Source organism: Mobula birostris, chromosome 2, assembly GCF_030028105.1.
Source record: "Mobula birostris isolate sMobBir1 chromosome 2, sMobBir1.hap1, whole genome shotgun sequence".
NCBI classification, from domain to species: Eukaryota; Metazoa; Chordata; class Chondrichthyes; order Myliobatiformes; family Myliobatidae; genus Mobula; species Mobula birostris.
Window position 1 is genome coordinate 143,027,141 of NC_092371.1, and position 18,525 is coordinate 143,045,665.

At 40.2% G+C, this 18,525-nt stretch overlaps 1 protein-coding gene across 4 annotated transcripts in view; it reads left to right on the plus strand.

Annotated features, from left to right (window-relative positions):
- The window catches only part of rngtt (RNA guanylyltransferase and 5'-phosphatase), a 384,142-nt gene that overhangs the window by 251,383 nt on the left and 114,234 nt on the right, over positions 1-18,525 (plus strand). For all 4 annotated transcript variants that reach the window (XM_072249966.1, XM_072249979.1, XM_072249970.1 and 1 more), the window contains one exon: positions 2,840-2,908. In XM_072249966.1, coding sequence (XP_072106067.1) covers positions 2,840-2,908 — 69 coding nt within the window. The remainder of the gene's footprint in view (positions 1-2,839; positions 2,909-18,525) is intronic.

Here is an 18,525-nt window from a genome sequence, read left to right on the forward strand (position 1 = left end):
GGTTTTGGGGTCTTGGGTTTTTGATCTTCCACATCAACCTGGCACGGATGAAGAGAGCGCTCGGGAGCGATCTGTCACTGGATTGAACTCGGGAACTTCTGTTCCCGAGCCTGGCGCTGAAACATATGTTTCTTAAGTGTTTTATATGCATAGAAAAGTGAAATATATACTATATATTAAGACAAACGTTTGACTAACTGACGCTAAATAATACCGGATGTACCTGTTCCGACTTACTTAGTAAGAGAACTTCCGTTTTTTTCCCGATCCTGATCCACGATAACCTACGCACATCCTCCTGTGTACTTTAAATCATCTCTAGATTACTTATAATACCTAATACAATGTAAATGCTATGTAAATGGTTGTTATACTGTATTGTTTAGGGAATAATGACAAGAAAAAAAGTCTATACATGCTCGAACAACAGGTGCTGGGAGAGCACTTCCAGGTTTTCTCAATTCGCGGTTGGTTGAATTCTCGCATGCGGAACTCGCGGATAAGGAGGGCCGACTGTACTTGTAGCGGAAAAATGCAGAAGTATACAAACCTTATGTGGTCAAATGGGGTTAGCATAGATAAGCATCATGGTTTCCTTTGGGAAAATCTGTTGATATTCTTTGAGGGAATAACACACAGGATAGACAAAGGAGAATCAGTGGATGTTGTGTACCTGGGTTTTTAGAAGGCCTTTGACAAGATGCCACACATGAGACTGCTTGGCAAGATTAGGGCTGATTGAAGTGAGGCAGAGTGTAAATAAAGGGAGCCTTTTCTGATTGGCTGCCAGTAACTTAGTGGAGTTGCGCAGGTGTTGGTGTTGGGACCACTTCTTTTTCTGTTGTATTTCAGTGATTTGGATGATAGAATTGATGGCTTTGTGGTCAAGTTTGCGGACAATATGAAGGTAGGGGGAAGGGCATGTAGTGTTGAGGAAGCAGGGAGGCTGCAGAAGGAGAATGGGCAAAGAAGTGGTAGATGGAACACATTGTCAGAAAGTGTATGATCATGTACTTTGGTAGAATGAATAAAAAGCATAGACCATTTCTAAACGGAGAAAATTAAAAAATCTAGGGTGCAAAGGGACATGGGCATCTTCGTGCAGGTTTTTCTAAAGATTAACTAGTAGGATGAGTCATTTTGAGGAAGGCAAATGCAATGTTAGCATTCATTTTGAGAAGATTAGAATATAAGAACAAGAATTTAATGTTGAGGGTTTATAAGACACTTGTGAGGCCTTACTTGGAGCATTGTGAGCAGTTTTGGGCCTTTTATCTAAGAAAGGCTGTGCAGATGTTGGACAGGGATCAAAGGAGGTTCGTGAAAATGATTCTGTGATGAAAAGCTTATCATATGAGGAGCATTTTACAGCTCTGGGCCTGTACTTGCTGGAACTTAGAATAATGATCTCATTGAAACTATCGAACTTTGAAGGTCTAGATGGAGTGGATATGGAGAGGAGTGGGAGAGTCTAAGAGGGCAGAATCTCAGAATAGAGGGATGTTCATTTAGAACAGAGATGAGGATGTATTTCTTTAGCTAGTGGGTGGTGAATTTGTTAAATTGTTTGGGTATATTTAAAGTGGAAATATACAAGTTCTTGATTAGTGAGGGCATGGAAGGTTACAGGGAGAAAGCAGGTGAATGGGGTTGAGGGGGATGTGGATCAGTCATGATCAAATGACGGACTCGATGGACCAAACATTTAATTCTGCTCCTGTGTCTTATGGTCTTTATGGAGGAGTTTCTTCTAAAAAGTCATCCTCCTGAAGTGGAAACGAAGACAAGAGACTCACATACGCACAAAAACAGAGGACTGGGGTGCAAAACAATGGTAGCAAGTACTCTGAACTGACAAATCAAAATTTGAAATTTTTGGCTCAGACAAGAGGCAGTTTTTCAATAGAAGAGCTGGAGAACACTACATGAATGAGTGTCTGCTGCCAACAGTAAAACGCTGTGGAGATTCCCTGCAGGTTTGGGGCTGCATTTCTTCAAACTGAGTTGGTGATCTGGTCAGAATTAATGGAATCCTCAGTGCTGAGAAGTACAAGCAGATTCTCATCTAGCATGCAATACCATCAGGGAGGTACCTGGCTGGTCCCAAATTCATTCTGTAGCAAGACAATGACCCCAAATACATCCAAAGTCATAAGGGACTATCTTCAGTGAAACTAAGGTCAGGGAGTTCTACTACAGATGTATGGCCTCCACGGAGCCCTGATCTCAACATCATCGAGGCGATCTGGGATTACCTAGACATTCAGAAGCGGCAAGACACCCAAAGTCTGCATAGGAAATGTGGAAAGTTCTTCTAGATACTTGGAATAGCCTTGCAACTGATTTTCTTACCAGGACTGCAGGACAGTACACCTAAGAATTGATGCAGTTTTAAATAATTGGATTTAGTTCATGACTGTTTACTGCTCTGTATAGTTTTTTTGATATTTAGAAACTTTTATTTTCATTATTTTTGAAAGCATCTTCACTTTACAGAATTTTTGCATGGTACTGTAGATAAATAGATATACCAGATATATGTTTTGTTTTCATCAATTACATGCTAATCATAGTGGAAAGCAATAAAAGCTATTAACTGTTTCTAGATAAAGGAGAAATGTTGGATCGCATTCAACTGCTTATAATAAATTGGTTACAGAATCAGAAATATTTGTTCCATGCAATTTGAAGCTAAAATGCTCCAGCAGTTTTGATTAATTGTACTCAACTTTTGCAGCTAATGTGCAATTAGTAGCTAAGTTAGCTTTTTCCCCTCAACGCTTTTGTAATCATTTCAGTTGTTGAACTTATTAATTTGCTTATTCTGTTTCTAATTTAGCTGTTGGAGGGAAGCTTTGCTCGGGAAGTTAGCCATGAAGTGGATGGACTGATTTTTCAACCAACTGGGGTAAGCTTAATTTTTTTAAAAACATGTAGTAAAGATTTTAACTGGAGTGCAGTCATGTAGGAATATAGTAAGTATTTAAGGAAACTCTGTAAGCTGCCGTTGACTGTATGATCGGTTTATATGGCACAGAAAAAGAAGAAATTTTCAAATGGAAAAAGGATGCAACCGTGGCTGACAAGAGAAGTCAAAGCCAAGGTTAAAGCAAAGGAGAAGGCATACAAGGAAGCAAAAATTAGTGGGAAGGCAGGGGATTGGGAAGTTTTTAAAAGCTTACAAAAGGAAACTAAGAAGTTCATTAAGGGGGAAAAGATTAACTATGAAAGGAAGTTAGCAAATAATATCAGAGGATACTAAAAGCTTTTTCAAGTATATAAAGAGTAAAAGACAGGTGAGAGGAGATATAGGACCGATAGAAAATGATGCTGGAGAAATTGTAATGGAAGATAAGGAGATGGCGGATGAACTGAACAAGTATTTTGCATCAATCTTCACTGAGGAAGACATCAGCAGTATACCTGACACTCAAGGGTGGCAGGGAAGAGAAGTATGCGTAGTCACAATTACGACAGAGAAAGTACTCAGGAAGCTGAATAGTCTAAAGGTAGATAAATCTCCTGGACCAGATGGAATGCACCCTCATGTTCTGAAGGAAGTAGCTGTGGAGATTGCGGAGGCATTAGCGATGATCTTTCAAAAGTCGATAGATTTTAGCATGGTTCTGGGGGACTGGAAGATTGCAAATGTCACTCCGCTATTTAAGAAGGGGGCAAGGAAGCAAAAAGGAAATTATAGACCTGCTAGCTTGACATCGGTGGTTGGGAAGTTGTTGGAGTCGATTGTCAAGGATGAGGTTACAAGAGTATCTGGAGGCATATGACAAGATAGGCAGAACTCAGCGCAGATTCCTTAAAGGAAAATCCTGCCTGACAAACCTATTGCAATTTTTTGAGGAAATTACAGGTAGGCTAGACAAGGGAGATGCAGTGGATGTTGTATATTTGGATTTTCAGAAGGCCTTTGACAGGGTGCCACACATGAGGCTACTTAACAAGATAAGAGCCCATGGAATTACGGGAAAGTTACATACGTGGATAGAGAGTTGGCTGATTGGCAGGAAACAGAGTGGGAATAAAGAGATCCTATTCTGGTTGGCTGCCGGTTACCAGTGGTGTTCCACAGGGGTCCATGTTGGGGCTGCTTCTTTTTACATTGTACATCAACGATTTGGATTATGGAATAGATGGCTTTGTGGCTAAGTTTGCTGATGATACGAAGATAGGTGGAGGGGCCAGTAGTGCTGAGGAAACAGAGAGTCTACAGAGAGACTTGGATAGATTGAAAGCATGGGCAAAGAAGTGGCAAATGAAATACAATATTGGAAAGTATATGGTTATGCACTTTGGCAGAAGAAATAAACGGGCAGACTATTATTTAAATGGGGAGGGAATTCAAAGTTCTGAGATGCAACGGGATTTGGGAGTTCTCATACAGTATACCCTTAAGGTTAACTTCCAGGTTGAGTCGGTAGTGAAGAAGGCGAATGCAATGTTGGCATTCATTTCTAGAGGAATAGAGTACAGGAGCAGGGATGTGATATTGAGGCTGTATAAGGCGCTGGTGACACCTCACTTGGAGTACTGTGGGCAGTTTTGGTCTCCTTATTTAAGAAAGGATGTGCTGACGTTGGAGAGGGTACAGAGAAGATTCACTAGAATGATTCTGGGAATGAGAGGGTTAACATATGAGGAACGTGTTCTGCTCTTGGACGGTATTCCTTGGAGTTCAGAAGAATGAGGGGAGACCTCATAGAAACATTTCGAATGTTGAAAGGCGTGGACAGAGTGGATGTGGCAAAGTTGTTTCCCATGATGGGGGAGTCTAGTACGAGAGGGCATGACTTCAGGATTGAAGGGCGCCCATTCAGAACAGAAATGTGAAGACATTTTTTTAGGCAGAGGGTGGTGAATCTATGGAATTTGTTGCCATGGGTGGCAGTGGAGGCCAAGTCATTGGGTGTATTTAAGTCAGAGATTGATAGGTATCTGAGTAGCCAGGGCATCAAAGGTTATGGTGAGAAGGCAGGGGGAGTGGGACTAAATGTGAGAATGGATCAGCTCATGATAAAATGGCGCAGCAGACTCGATGAGCCAAATGGCCGACTTCTGCTCCTTTGTCTTATGGTCTTATGGTAATTCAAATTACACTAGTTTTTTTTTGGGAAGTAATTATCTAATTACTTCCCCATTTAACAGTTCTTTTAAGAAAAAAAGTTGACTAGGATTTAATCATTTACTTTGTGCACAAATTACTTATCAGTTACCATTGAACTAAATGTGACAAAACAAGTATATTTGGATGTCAATGTTATCCCTTTGATGGTTCATGGAAGTTTTCTTTAGGATTGCTGAAACAATGTGGATCATAAATCCAAGATGGCTTTTATATAGTGAATCACATTTATCAACAGTCAGTAGGAGAAATTGATGTAGTTGGGCAAATTTTCCTTCAAAAGTCTTAATTGTTAAATTTAATGTATTTCCCTTAAAGGAAAAGCATATCGTTTTTTTGAAAGTTTGTGGTAGTCCTTCGGATTCGAAGAAGACACGCTGTTGTGCAGTTTATCTGTGGACACAGAGGTGGCTCTGCAGTCCCAGTCTGGAAGTGCAGAGTCTAGCACAATTGGGGCACTGCAAGTCTGTTGTTGTAATAATTGTGGCTGCTGTTCTGTGACGCCGCTCACGGTTTTCCATCAGTTTTTGGCTGCGTCTGTCTTCAAAACTGGTGTGGGCTTCATAGCACAGGACTCACCAGTGAGTTCTGTCAGCAGACGCAGCTTCTGGTCCCCTTGGCTGGATGTCACAGTAGCATAGGGTTTCCTTCACAGTGTCTTTGTAGCGCTTGTATGGACGACCTTGAGGTCTCCAGTTTACCATAGAGCAGCTGGCGAGGCATACGGTGGTCGTCCGTTCTGATGACGTGTCCCACCCACCACATCTGGGCTCTGATGATCAGGGACTCAATGCTGGTGGACTCCGCGCGTTCCAAGACTGCCAGGTTGGAGACACGGTCTTGCCAACGAATGCCAAGTATGGGGCGGAGGGCGCGCATGTGAAATTTCTCCAGTTGTTTGATGTGTCGACGGTACAGAGTCCAGGTCTCACGTCCATCTAGGAGAGAAGGGATGACCACAGCTCTATGGACTTCCAGCTTTGTGGAGATGCGGACGTTGTGTTGATTGAGCACTCTGGTACGCAGCCTCCCCAGAGCCTGGCTGGCCGTGCAGATCCTGGAGTCAATTTCTTTGACTCAAATTAAGTACTCAAAGGGTTCTCACTCATTGTCCCTCATCTCCCTCAATCAGAACCTTGCAGGCTGTCTATTGTCTTGATGCCCACCTGTCCTTGGACTCTTGACTATGGAACGTCACACACCTAAAGAATGTGATCGGAGTGGATGTTGACCTACTGAGAGTATGAATTAAGATAGCCTGACTCTACTGCTAAAGTAACTTCCTTGTATGTTTCTATTTATTGCCAAAATGAAAGGAAACAAGTGTTTTTGTTATTGTACCTTTCACTTAGACAGTTATGTAGAGTTGCCTGCTGTAATTAAAAATGTCAAATTTAAGAACTGAGGGAGCTGCAGTATGATATTTGATGGAAAACTGTCATTTTAGATTGCTCTGCTATTCCTACCTAACAGCTCAGGGCCAAGAAGGTATAGTCAAGTTTTAATAATACAAAGCCCAGGGAAAGTCAGACCTGTCAGAAGGATGCAAAGACTCAATATGGTTTTTGAAGAACTGAATGAATTGGAAAATGCAAGACAAGCATGGATCAATGTGAGATTATCTTTGATTTTAAACACAGATTATTATGTGGAGAGATTAAAGGCAGTGAAAGTACAAGACCAGGGTATTCTTCTACACCAATCACTGATAGCAATTTGGAAAACAAATTATATTAGTGTCCTTCCTTGCTAAAGTGAGTACCGGACTATGGATATCTTGCCGCAGCCATGCAGGTCTTGGCGTCCCCATCTGCTATTATTTGTGCCATTCTAATTTCCTTATCTGACCAAAGATGTTCTTGCCAAGGAGGAATTGCAACAAAGGTTTATGCTATCAACACCAAATTTCCAATTGTAGGTATGCCTGATCCTTGTGTTCCATTTCACTGGTCCTCCCATGTTTGTTCCCTTGCCCATACTCCAGCCTCCCAATGTATTTTCATTCCGCATCCCCTCCTGGATCCACTTCCGCCTACTGGAACCCCTCCCTTATCTCACTCCGTCTGCCCATTACTTAACAGGTTCCCTTCTTTACTTACTTATCATTACATTACTGCTAGCCTTTGTGTCCTTGCTCATCACCCTCCAGCCTCTGTCTCTACTTTTAACTCCCCTTCCCCCACCTGGCTCCATCTGCCCCCATCTCTATCCTTCCCCTCATCACTTGCCTGCTTCTCTTACCCAACACCTTCCCCATCCTCCTCTCCCCTGGCTGCATCTTCATATCATTCCTCATCCCTCTTCTGTTCACCTTTCTCATGCAACCTTTCTCCACTTTATACATCTTCCCTCAGCTCTCTCGTACTCTTTCAGTCCCCATATAAGGTCTTGATCTGAAACACTAAATCCTTTCTCTTCACAGATGCTGCCTGGTCCACTGAGTTTCTCCAACAGTTTGTTTGTTTGCTTTAAAAGACTAATTCCTGGGGTGGAAGAACTGATGCATGTAATAGAGATTTAGTAAATCATAAGCTATAGGAACAGAGTTAGGCCATTTGGCCCATCAGGTTTGCTCCACCATTTTATCTTGGCTGATCCATTTCCCTCTCAGTCACAATCTCTGACCTTCTCCTTGTATTTCTTCATGCCCTGACTAATCAAGAATTTATCAACCTCTGCCTTAAATATACCCAGTGACTTGACCTCCCCATCTGCCTGTGACTAAGAATTCTACAGATTCATCACTCAGGTCTATAATGAGAACGTATCTCATAAAAACCCTAACAGGTCAAGACTGAACAAACAAGGGTGCTTGTTCTCACTGATTAGGGACTGCAGAACCAACTTTTACAGCTTTGGAACATGGGATGTGCCAAGGTCAGGTGAAATTTTCCACCCAGAGTAAACACTACCAAGGTGCATGGATTATGCCTATGGTGCTGAATAGACCCTACTCCTATTTTCTGTTTTTACAATAAGCCTGTCCAATGGAACATCATGGCAGGTATTCAGCAGCACCTCAATGCCCTCTGGATTAAGAACAGGGATACTTCATTGTATTTTCTTAGCAGTCTCTCTGATGAATTAAAGCACCACTCTGAACTTTAGTCAAAAGCAAAGGAACTATATCAAGATGTTGGATATTTTCATCCCAGAATATCAAACTGTAATGGAAGTCATAGATTGTATTGTTATGTTTTGAATATTTTTAGTTTATTAAATCATTTATTTAAATAAATATGGAGGATATCTAGCTAGGCAAAGTTCTCTGGCTAAAATCAGTAGGTGTGTATTGTCATTGCAGCCATATTTGTGACCCATTAGCAATTTCTATAGGACGATATTGATTAAATAAATCTTATCTTGAGATATGATAGTTCCTTTGTGTTTATTGTAGGAAAACTTATCCTCAATCAAGTGTCTGTACTCGTGTTCCTTTTATGAGGTGAAAACTGGGATACATTTATTTTTATCAAATGTTCTGTGCACGTTCATTAGGAATTAGGAATCAACTGGTCTTTGATGAATGGCATCTGTGTTTTCCTTCTAACAGAAAATCATCACTGAAGCTGCTTTCACTGTTTTCATTCCACATGCAGTAATTTTACTGTTTTTAATTTATGCTTTGTCAATCAGTATAATTGGTATAGTCTTTTCTAAATGATTCTATTGTACAGCTGTATTTTGCAGAAACATTATAACAGTGGGATAAATACAGCACATAACCTTTTTGGTACTGTATTAAGCAGCTGTGCTGACGATAATAATAGCTGTTAAATAAGATAATCGGATATGCATCTTGATGAAACAAACCAAGCGATAAATTCCTATTTGTGAAAGCAAGCTAATTCTTACTTGCAGAGGATATTTTGCCTCCAAAAGGTTTTTCTTTTGCAATCTTAGTAGCTTCCCGTTTCCTTGATTGGAAGTTGAAGTAGTGTAGTACTTGCACGTCACAGTGATCTAAAAAAGGAATAACCAAGAATAAATGCTGGCCTTGTCCATATTGCCCAAATCTTATAAATTAATTAAGTTTGAGAATGGATAAATAAAATGTTTGTCAATTGAAGGTGTAATTGATTAAAAAAAACCAAAAAATAATTTGGCTTCGTAGTGTGCAATACTGCGCTAATGTTCCCTTTTTGCATCTGATTTCAATAGAGGATTCTGCTCAAGGAGCAATAAAAATGAAGGTAGCTTTGGCGGATAACATTAAAGTAGAAGGGAGGTATTTAAAAGCTGGTAGTGCTCAAAACAGAAGAGTCTGAATTGAATATATCCTAGGTTATTGAGAAAAGCTAAAGGCAGGGTATCATGAATGATCATCAAACTTTCCTCAGATATGGTGCCTATGAAAAGTATTTACTCTCCCCTTGGATCATTAAATTTTATTTGGCTTTTTTGACACTGATCAACAGAAAAAGACTCTTTTGTGTCAAAGTGAAAACAAATTGGTCTAAATTTATTACAATTATTAAACACAAAATAATTGATTGCATAATTACTCATCCCCTTCAAGTCAGTATTCAGTAGATGCACCTTTGTCAGCAATTACAGCCTTGAGTCTGTGTGATAGGTCTGTATCAGCTTTGCACATCTGGACACTGCAGGTTTTCCCATTCTTTACAAAACTGCTCAAGCTCTGTCTGATTGCATGGGGATTGTGAGTGAACAGCTCTTTGCAAGGCCAATTCTAAATTGGATTAAGGTCTGGCCACTCTAGGACATTAACTTTGTTATTTTTAAGCCATTTCTGTATAGCTTTGGTTTTACGCTTGGGGTCATTGTCTTGCCAGAAAACAAGTCTTCTCCCAAGTTACAGTTCTCTTGCAGAGTGAATCAAGATTTCCTGCAGGATTTCCCTATATTTTGCTGCATTCATTTTATGCTCTACCTTCACAAACCTTCCAAGGTCTGCTGCAGTGAAGCATCCCCACAGCACAAGGCAGCCAACAGCATGCTTCACGGTAAGGATAGTGTATTTTTGATGATGTGCAATGTACAGCTTACGCCAAACAGTGTTTAGTCTGATGACCAAAAATCTCAATTTTGGTTTCATCAGACCATAGACCTTCTTTCAGCTGACGTCGGAGTCTCCCATGTGCCTTCTGGCAAACGCTAGCTGAAATTTCATTTGAGTTTTTTTTCAACAGTGGCTTTTTTTTTTGCCACTCTTCCACGAAGCTGCAACTGGTGAAGCACCCGGGCAACAGTTGTATGTGTGGTCTGTTCCATGTCAACCACTGAAGCTTGGTCTCTTGGTGGCCTCCCTCACTAGTCCCCTTCTTGCATAGTCACTCAGTTTTTGAGGACTGCCTGTTCTGGGCAGACTTACAGCCATGCCATATTCTTTCCATTTCTCGATGATTGACTTAATTGTACTCCAAGGGATATTCAGTGACTTGGAAATGCTCTTGTTTCCATCTCCTGACTTGTGCTTTTCATTAACCTTTCTCACAGAGTTGCTTGGAGTATGCTTTTGTCGTGGTGGTGTAGATTTTGCCAGGATACTGACTCACCAGCGGTTGGACCTTCCAGATACAGGTGTATTTTTACTACAATCAATTGAAACACCTCGATTGCACATAGTGATCTCCATTTAACTAATAATGTGACTTTTAAAACCAATTGGCTGCACCAGTGAAGATTTGGCATGTCATACTAAAGAGAGTGAATAGTTATGCAATCAATTGTTTTGTGTTTTATATTTGTAATTGATTTGGTTCACTTTGTAGAGATCTGTTTTCACTTTGACAGAAAGAGTCTTTTTCTGTTGATCAGTGTCAAAAAAAAGCCAAATTAAATCCACTGTGATCCAATGTTGTAAAACAACAGGCATGAAAACTTCTGGGGGGTGGGGGGGGTGAATGAATACTTTATATAGGCACTGTATGAGGAGTGATACTAGGCCAGTCAGTCTAATGGTGTTGAACGTGTTTCTTGAAACAATCTAGGAGATAGTAACATGACATTTAGAAACAGAGCTTCCCATCAATCACATTGCCCCACTTAGTTACCTGTAAACTATTCTCTTTCACTTGGCCGTCAATTCTCCCTACGTAACTAGGGATGGTTGACAGTAGCCAGCTAACCTCCTTGACTGTAGAACATTGGAGGAAGCCGGAGCATTAGGTGGAAACCGTTATGGTCCAGGGAGAATGTACAGACATTGCATGGGCAGCGCCAGGATCAAATACGTGTCTGTGGACCCGTGTGATTGAAACAGCATTTGACTGCATTCTTTCAGCAAGTATGGAGAGAATTGAAGAGAGCAATGCAATTTTATTCTGTGTTTGTGGACTTACAGAACGTAATTGATAAAGCGCTGTATAATTGACTAAGTTAATTATAAGGATTTAGAAAGAACAGCTGCATGTCAAGAAAATTGACTGGATGTCAGGAAGCAAGGACTAGTGGTTATAGGGTGTATTTCAGTCTGGATGGAAGTGTAAGCAGGAGTTCCACAAGGATCTGCATAAGGACCACTACTCTTAATGATTATTATTGTTCAAGATATGGAGATTTGGGCATAATTTCAGAGTTTTGAGATGTCCCCATACTTAAAAGTAAATTCTTTGAGAATGGCGATGTACTTAATGAGAATATAGCACATATTAGATACAGGTGTCCCCCGCTTTTCGAACGTTTGCTTTACGAAACCTCACTGTTACGAAAGACCTACATTAGTACCCTGTTTTTGCTTTCAGAAGGTGTTTTCACTGTTACAAAAAAAAATTCAGCACGCGATGAAAAATCAGCGCGTGATAAAAGGCAGCGCGCGCCCCGAGCAGCTACTCTTCCCCCGGATTTGGAACTGCATTCTCGCTGGCTTTGCTTTAACACGTGCCTGTGAGCAGCCGTTTGCAAGATGAGTTCTATGGTATCGGAAAAGCCTGAAAGAGCTCGTAAGGGTGTTACACTTAGTGTAAAACTGGACATAATTAAGCGTTTTGATCGTGGTGAATGAAGTAAGGACAACGTGAGTTTGGCTTGTGGAAGCTGAGGAAGATGATGTTGAAGAGGTTTTGGCATCCCATCATCAAGAACTGACAGATGAAGAGCTAATGCAGTTGGAAGAAAAAAGGATAACGATGGAAATCGAATGAGTAATGATAAAGTACGACTTTAATTTTGAAAGGGTACGTCGGTTTAGGAGATATTTGCAGGATGGTTTGAGTCCTTATTAAAGAACTGTGTGATAGAAAAATATGCGAGGCTCAGCAGTCAAGCAAGCCGTCCACATCAGCCACAGCAGACGATGAACCTCGACCTTCGACATTGAGGCGGGCAGAGATAGAAGAAGATGAGCCGCCTGCTCTAATGGAAACAGACGACGAGATGACACCCCAGTGTCCCATGACCCCAACCCCCAGGCCACGGACAGATACCGATTTGCAGAGAATGCAAAGGTAGCAGGGAGGCACCCAGCACATCTTTAAGAAAAAAGCCGAAATAAACATGCTAATTAATTAGGTGCCGCTGACACGTAATTGTCGGCCCAGATCAGAGACGACACAATTGGAAATCGGCACTGATCTGGGTGGACAATTACGGGCGGCACCTAATTAATTAGCATGTTTGTTTTGGCTTTTTTCTTAAAGATGTGCTGTGTACCTCCCGGCTACCGCTGCATTCCTGCATGCTTTGCGGCAATGTATCGCTCAGCGGCCCAGAGGGTGGGGGCCACTGCACCATCCAACCTGCGACGACTCAGTCTAACACACCATCCTCAGTGTGCTCAGCAAGCTATCTTCCCAATTCCCGTAAGTGATACTACACTCTACATACATTATTTCTACTTTATATAGGCTGTGTTATTTGGTACAATTTGGCAGCTTCATAGCTTAAAGGTTACTGGAGCGAATGTTCTTGCCAACAGCGCTTGCGTGAGATTTTTTGCCGACGGCGCTTGCGTGAGATTTTCGCTATGGACAACAGTTCAGTAATGATTGTGGAAAAGTATTTCTACTTTATATGGGCTGTGTATTTTTACATGTTATTTGGTATGATTTGGCAGCTTCATAGCTTAAAGGTTACTGGAGAGAGTGTTCTTGCCAACAGCGCTTGCGTGAGATTTTTTACCGCCGGCGCTTGCATGAGATTTTTTACCGATGGCGCTTGCGTGAGATTTTCGCTACAGAGAACAGTTCAGTAATGATTGTGGAAAAGTATTTCTACTTTATATAGGCTGTGTATTTATCATATCATTCCTGCTTTTACCATATGTTACTGTTATTTTAGGTTTTATATGTTATTTGGCATGATTTGGTAGGTTATTTTTGGGTCTGCGAACGCTCACAAAATTTTCCCATCTAAATAAATGGTAATTGCTTCTTCGCTTTACGACATTTCGGCTTACGAACTGTTTCATAGGAACGCTATACCTTCGGATGGCTGGGGAAAACTGTAATTATGTTCCATATATTGTGCCTGTGCTGATTTCTTGGTAGAGCTAACCATGAAGTGTTCTTGAAAGTTACCATTGAGACTGCTTCCACTGTAATTTACATTGTAAACATAAAATCTGTTGCCCCTTTAACTTTGTCATTTACTTTCAATGTGAATTCTCTGGCATTTGACTCTTTTCCCCAATGGAAATGCTTCATTTTATTTATCTGTCAAAACTTCTGTCAGATCACTTAATCTGCTCTGCTCAAAGAGAATTATCTCACGTTTTGCACTCTTTCCACTTTACAGGTGTTCAGTTTTGAATTTCATTATAAAGAAATAGTTTTTCTATTCAGTTTCACATAAGTTCATGATAAGTTGTTGGTCTCATTTGGGAAACTTTTTTTCTGTAATCAGCCGTTTGCATGTTGGGCCAGATACTGTGATTTAGAGGTAGAAGTATAGTATTACGCTAGTTTCTGACAAAGGGTTTATGGGCTCAAACCCTTGACTGTTACTTTTCCCATATCTGCTACCTGTTGAGTTTTTCCAGCATTTCGTGCTTATGTTTCAGGTTTCAAGCATCTGCAGTTTTATTTTCAACACATCAAACTTTTGTAAATTAAGTTGAGTTTATTGTTCAGAACTTTTAGGGAAGCTACAGTAGGACATTTTCTGGCTGTTGAAAGAGAAGCTGGCTCAAGCTGTGGAAAAAGAACATTGACTTTAAAAACAAAACCTTCACCTATTACAGGATATCCTGCAAGTGACTCTTTTATGAGTTCCACATTTCAAAATTAATTGTGTTTGTTTAATAGCCTTTTTTATACCACAGAAGCTGGTATAGATTCTAGAAAAAAAAATATCAGTTAGCAAAAAATAGGACTGATACTGTCTTGGACTGAAATGTCAACTGTTACTTCTTTCCATAGATGCTGCCTGACCCGCTGAGTTCCTCCAGCATTTTGTATGTTTTACTCTGGATTTCCAGCATCTGCCAAATCTGTTTTATAGTTTTGCAATTATATTTCTGAGATGACTTCTGTTTGGATATTCTGGTCTAGTTGTTGAGTTTTAATTAGATATAGTTGATATTCACTTGAAATATCAACAAGGTATGGAGATTTATTTTATAGAGAAGCTCATTATGTTCAAAATCCTCTGTACTGAATGATGAACTAGTAGTTGACTGAGTCTGGTACAGATAAGCCCAATATTCAAAATGTTTGGCGCGGCGCATGAGGCTGCTAAACAAGATAGGACCTCATGTCATTACAGGAAAGATTCTAGCACAGAAGATTAGCTGACTGGCTGAGTGGGAAAAAAATGAGGCCTTTTCTGACCGATCAGGAAGCGATTAGCTTCTCTCTTAAATATACCCACAAACTTGGCCTCCGGGGCAGTCTGTGGCAGTGCATTTCATAGATTCACTACTCCCTGGCTACTCCAACAGTGACTACTCCCAATAGCGACAGCCCCCATGACGACTGCTCCGCTTGGTGGTACCTCTCTTTAATAGAGATTGGGTTTTTAAGGCTCTTCGCTGGACCTGCACGGGAATGCTTCTGTTCCGTCTGTGCAGTACTCCAATCAACTTGCAGATTGAATCGGTAGTAAGGAAGGCAAATATTAAGCAAGTTTTTATTTCAAAAAGATTAGAATATATAAGCAAGGATGTAATGTTGAGGCTTTGTGAGGTGTTGTTCAGAGTACATTTGGAGTATTATGTGCAGTTTTGGGCCCCGTATCTGGGGAAGGACGTGCTGGCACTTGAGAGGATCCAGAGGATTATGAGAATGATCCCAGGAATGAAAAGGTTAATGAGGAGCATGCAGTGGCTCTGGGCCTGTACTTACTGAAGTTCAGAAAATGAGAGGGGTCTTATGGAAAGCTACTGACAACTGAAAAGCCTGGATAAAGTGGACATTGTCATAGACATAGTCATAGTCATACTTTATGGATCCCAGGGGAAATTGGTTTTCGTTACAGTTACACCATAAAGAATAAACAGTAATAGAACCATAAATAGTTAAATAGTAATATGTAAATTATGCCAGTAAATTATGAAATAAATCCAGGACCAGCCTATTAGCTCAGGGTGTCTGACCCTCCAAGGAAGGAGTTGTAAAGTTTGATGGCCACAGGCAGGAATAACTTCCTATGACGCTCTGTGTTGTATCTCGGTGGAATGAGTCTCTGGCTGAATGTACCCCTGTGCCCACCCAGTACATTATGTAGTGGATGGGAGACATTGACCAAGATGGCATGCAACTTAGACAGCATCCTCTTTTCAGACACCACCGTCAGAGAGTCCAGTTCCATCCCCACAACATCACTGGCCTTCAGAGGATGTTATCAATTATGGGAGAGTCTGGGACCAGCGGGCACAGCTTCATAATAAAAGGATGTCCTTTTAGATCTGGGATAAGGATTTTTTTTAGCCAGAGGCTGGTGGGTTTGTGGAATTTATTCCCACAGATTGGCAGTGAAAAACCAGGTCATTGAGTATATTTAACGCAAGGTAGTTAGGTTTTTTTGGTTAGTAAGGGCATCAAAGGTGTTACCATCAGTTTATGTGAATTGATTTACCACTTGAGAGAGAAAACCGTGACAACACCAGATGACCTTGTGATCTAGAGCTATAAGGTATTTTGACATTCAACTCCAGATGTAGTAGACCCAAAATTATTACCACCTGATTATCCCAGAAATTACTGTCACAGGTTTGCTGCCCTCAATCAATGCATTTTTTAACAAAACCCAGAATCGAGGGAGGAAGCTCAAGTTCTGCAATTTATAGAACTTAGAGTAGTCAATGTATAAGGTAATTTAAAAATATCAGAATTATGATTAATTAGCAGAAATTAGATAGTGTGACCTCTATGTTGAATGGAAATATTTGGAGATCGATCTCATTTTACATTACATCCTGGTTTTGAAACTCTTTATCCTGTTCTCAAATCTTGCAATAGTCCACTTCCCTTTGAAAGCTATGAGAGGTGATCTGATAGAGATGTAGAAGATGATAAGACTTATAGATCAAATGTATCAGTGCTCCTCTTGCTCATCTTAAACCTTCCTGAGTTTAATTACTTTACCATTGGTGGCTGTGACTTAAGCTGCCAAGGATATAATTGTGGAACTTTAAACCACTCCCTTCTTCTACCATTACCTTGAACTCTCCATCTTTTGGTTGATGCCAAATTTTGCTCATTAAAAAAGCTTTTGGAACCAAGCCATAGATTGTTTTTTCTCTCTGAAATGCGATCCAATACATCTAACAAACCTTTATCTACAAATTAATTTTGCCAACTGGTATAGTTTTCTGCACTCCATCAACCATTATTCACAGAAATTCCAAAGGATAATACTATCTGTGAATACATTCTGAGGTCTCTGAAAGTCTAGTTCCGCGATGAGATCTTTCAAAATACCATCCCACATAATCGATTTGAAGGAGTAGTTCGATATTTCCATCTTTGAATTATGTGGCAATAATTTCTTTGCAACTTTCTGAAATTGAACTAGGGGATCAGGAATTTTGTCATTTAAGTTTTTATAAAGCTAGGAGAACATCTCTCATTCAGAAACCTTGCTCTTTTAGTGAACACTTTAAAAATTATGTTATGAAGAAACTGCTTTAACCTACATGTTTTTATGTTTGTTCTGTTTTAACCTTTTCATTTAGATATCAACGTGGTAATTATTACTTTCAGAGAAGACATAAGAGCTTATTGGGTATTCATATAAACAGTGCTGGTTCAGCAGCATAATTAATGATTCTGTTAATGGATTTGGCCTTTCTAATAGGAACTACTTTGGTACTTTGCATAAGAAACAGTGGGGCCTAACCTGTAGAATTTACTAATTCTATAGCATCAGCAGCCTCCATTGCTGTTAACAATGTTTATGTAGAGTGCACTTCAAAGGAAGAGTATGCAAGAGTGTGGTATCAAATTGTTAGGAACAAATAGACTTAAAAGCTGGGGGAGATTTTCAGATTTCGAGAAATCGTGTATTAGCTGGAAGATTTGTGATGAACAAACAACTTGGAATCAGTGAAGCACAGGTTGAGGCCTGGCATGTGCAGTACAAGGGAGGTTTTGGGCTTTACTAAACATGGATTATGATCGTGAGGGTCTACGTGTAGGTTTGTTGGAATGTAAGGTAACATTGAGGTTTGTCAAAACTATTGTTGTTTGGTAAGCTAAGTGATGGTTGGTGGATTTTGAGTGAATCAAAACTTAGCTTTGGATTGCTGTTGGAGTTTTTTTTTCATGGTAAATAAATTGCATACAGCTGGACTGGAATTGAACCTTGAGGTCTTTGAGCACCATTTACCTTGTGCAGTAATGTTATTGTTAATTTAAAAAGTCTGGTGCTCTCTCCAGATTTCCCACTGACATATGAGTGTATTATACGATATGCTACATTTATCTAATTCACAGTATGAGAGGCTATTCCATTTGTTAAAGGATTATATTATTTTAGCATTATTTTTTCTTGCATAATTCTGGGACCAAACAGTCCAATACCTCTTTTTATATATATATATATATATATATATAAAGTATCTGACTCTCAGTATACGAGGGGTGATTGATAAGTTCATGGCCTAAGGTAGAAGGAGATGAGTTATTAACTTCAAACATTCTGCATTATCACTCAAAGAGTTGAATTGCAAGTGCATGTAACGAGAGCGTCTTGGACCTCCAGGTGGTCCATAGCAGGGGCGATTGATAAGTTTGTGGCGTAAGGTAGAAGGAGATGAGTTATACATCTCTTGTTACATGCGCATGCAGTTGAACTCTTTGAGTGAAAATGCAGAAAGTTTGAAGTTAATAACTCATCTCCTACCTTAGGCCACGAACTTATCAATCACCCCTGCTGTGGACCACTTCTGGAGGTCCAAAATACTGATTTCTACAAAGAGGGGATCCATATGCTCCACGACCGCTGGACTAAGTGTGTAAATGTAGGAAAAATAAATGTGTGTAAAT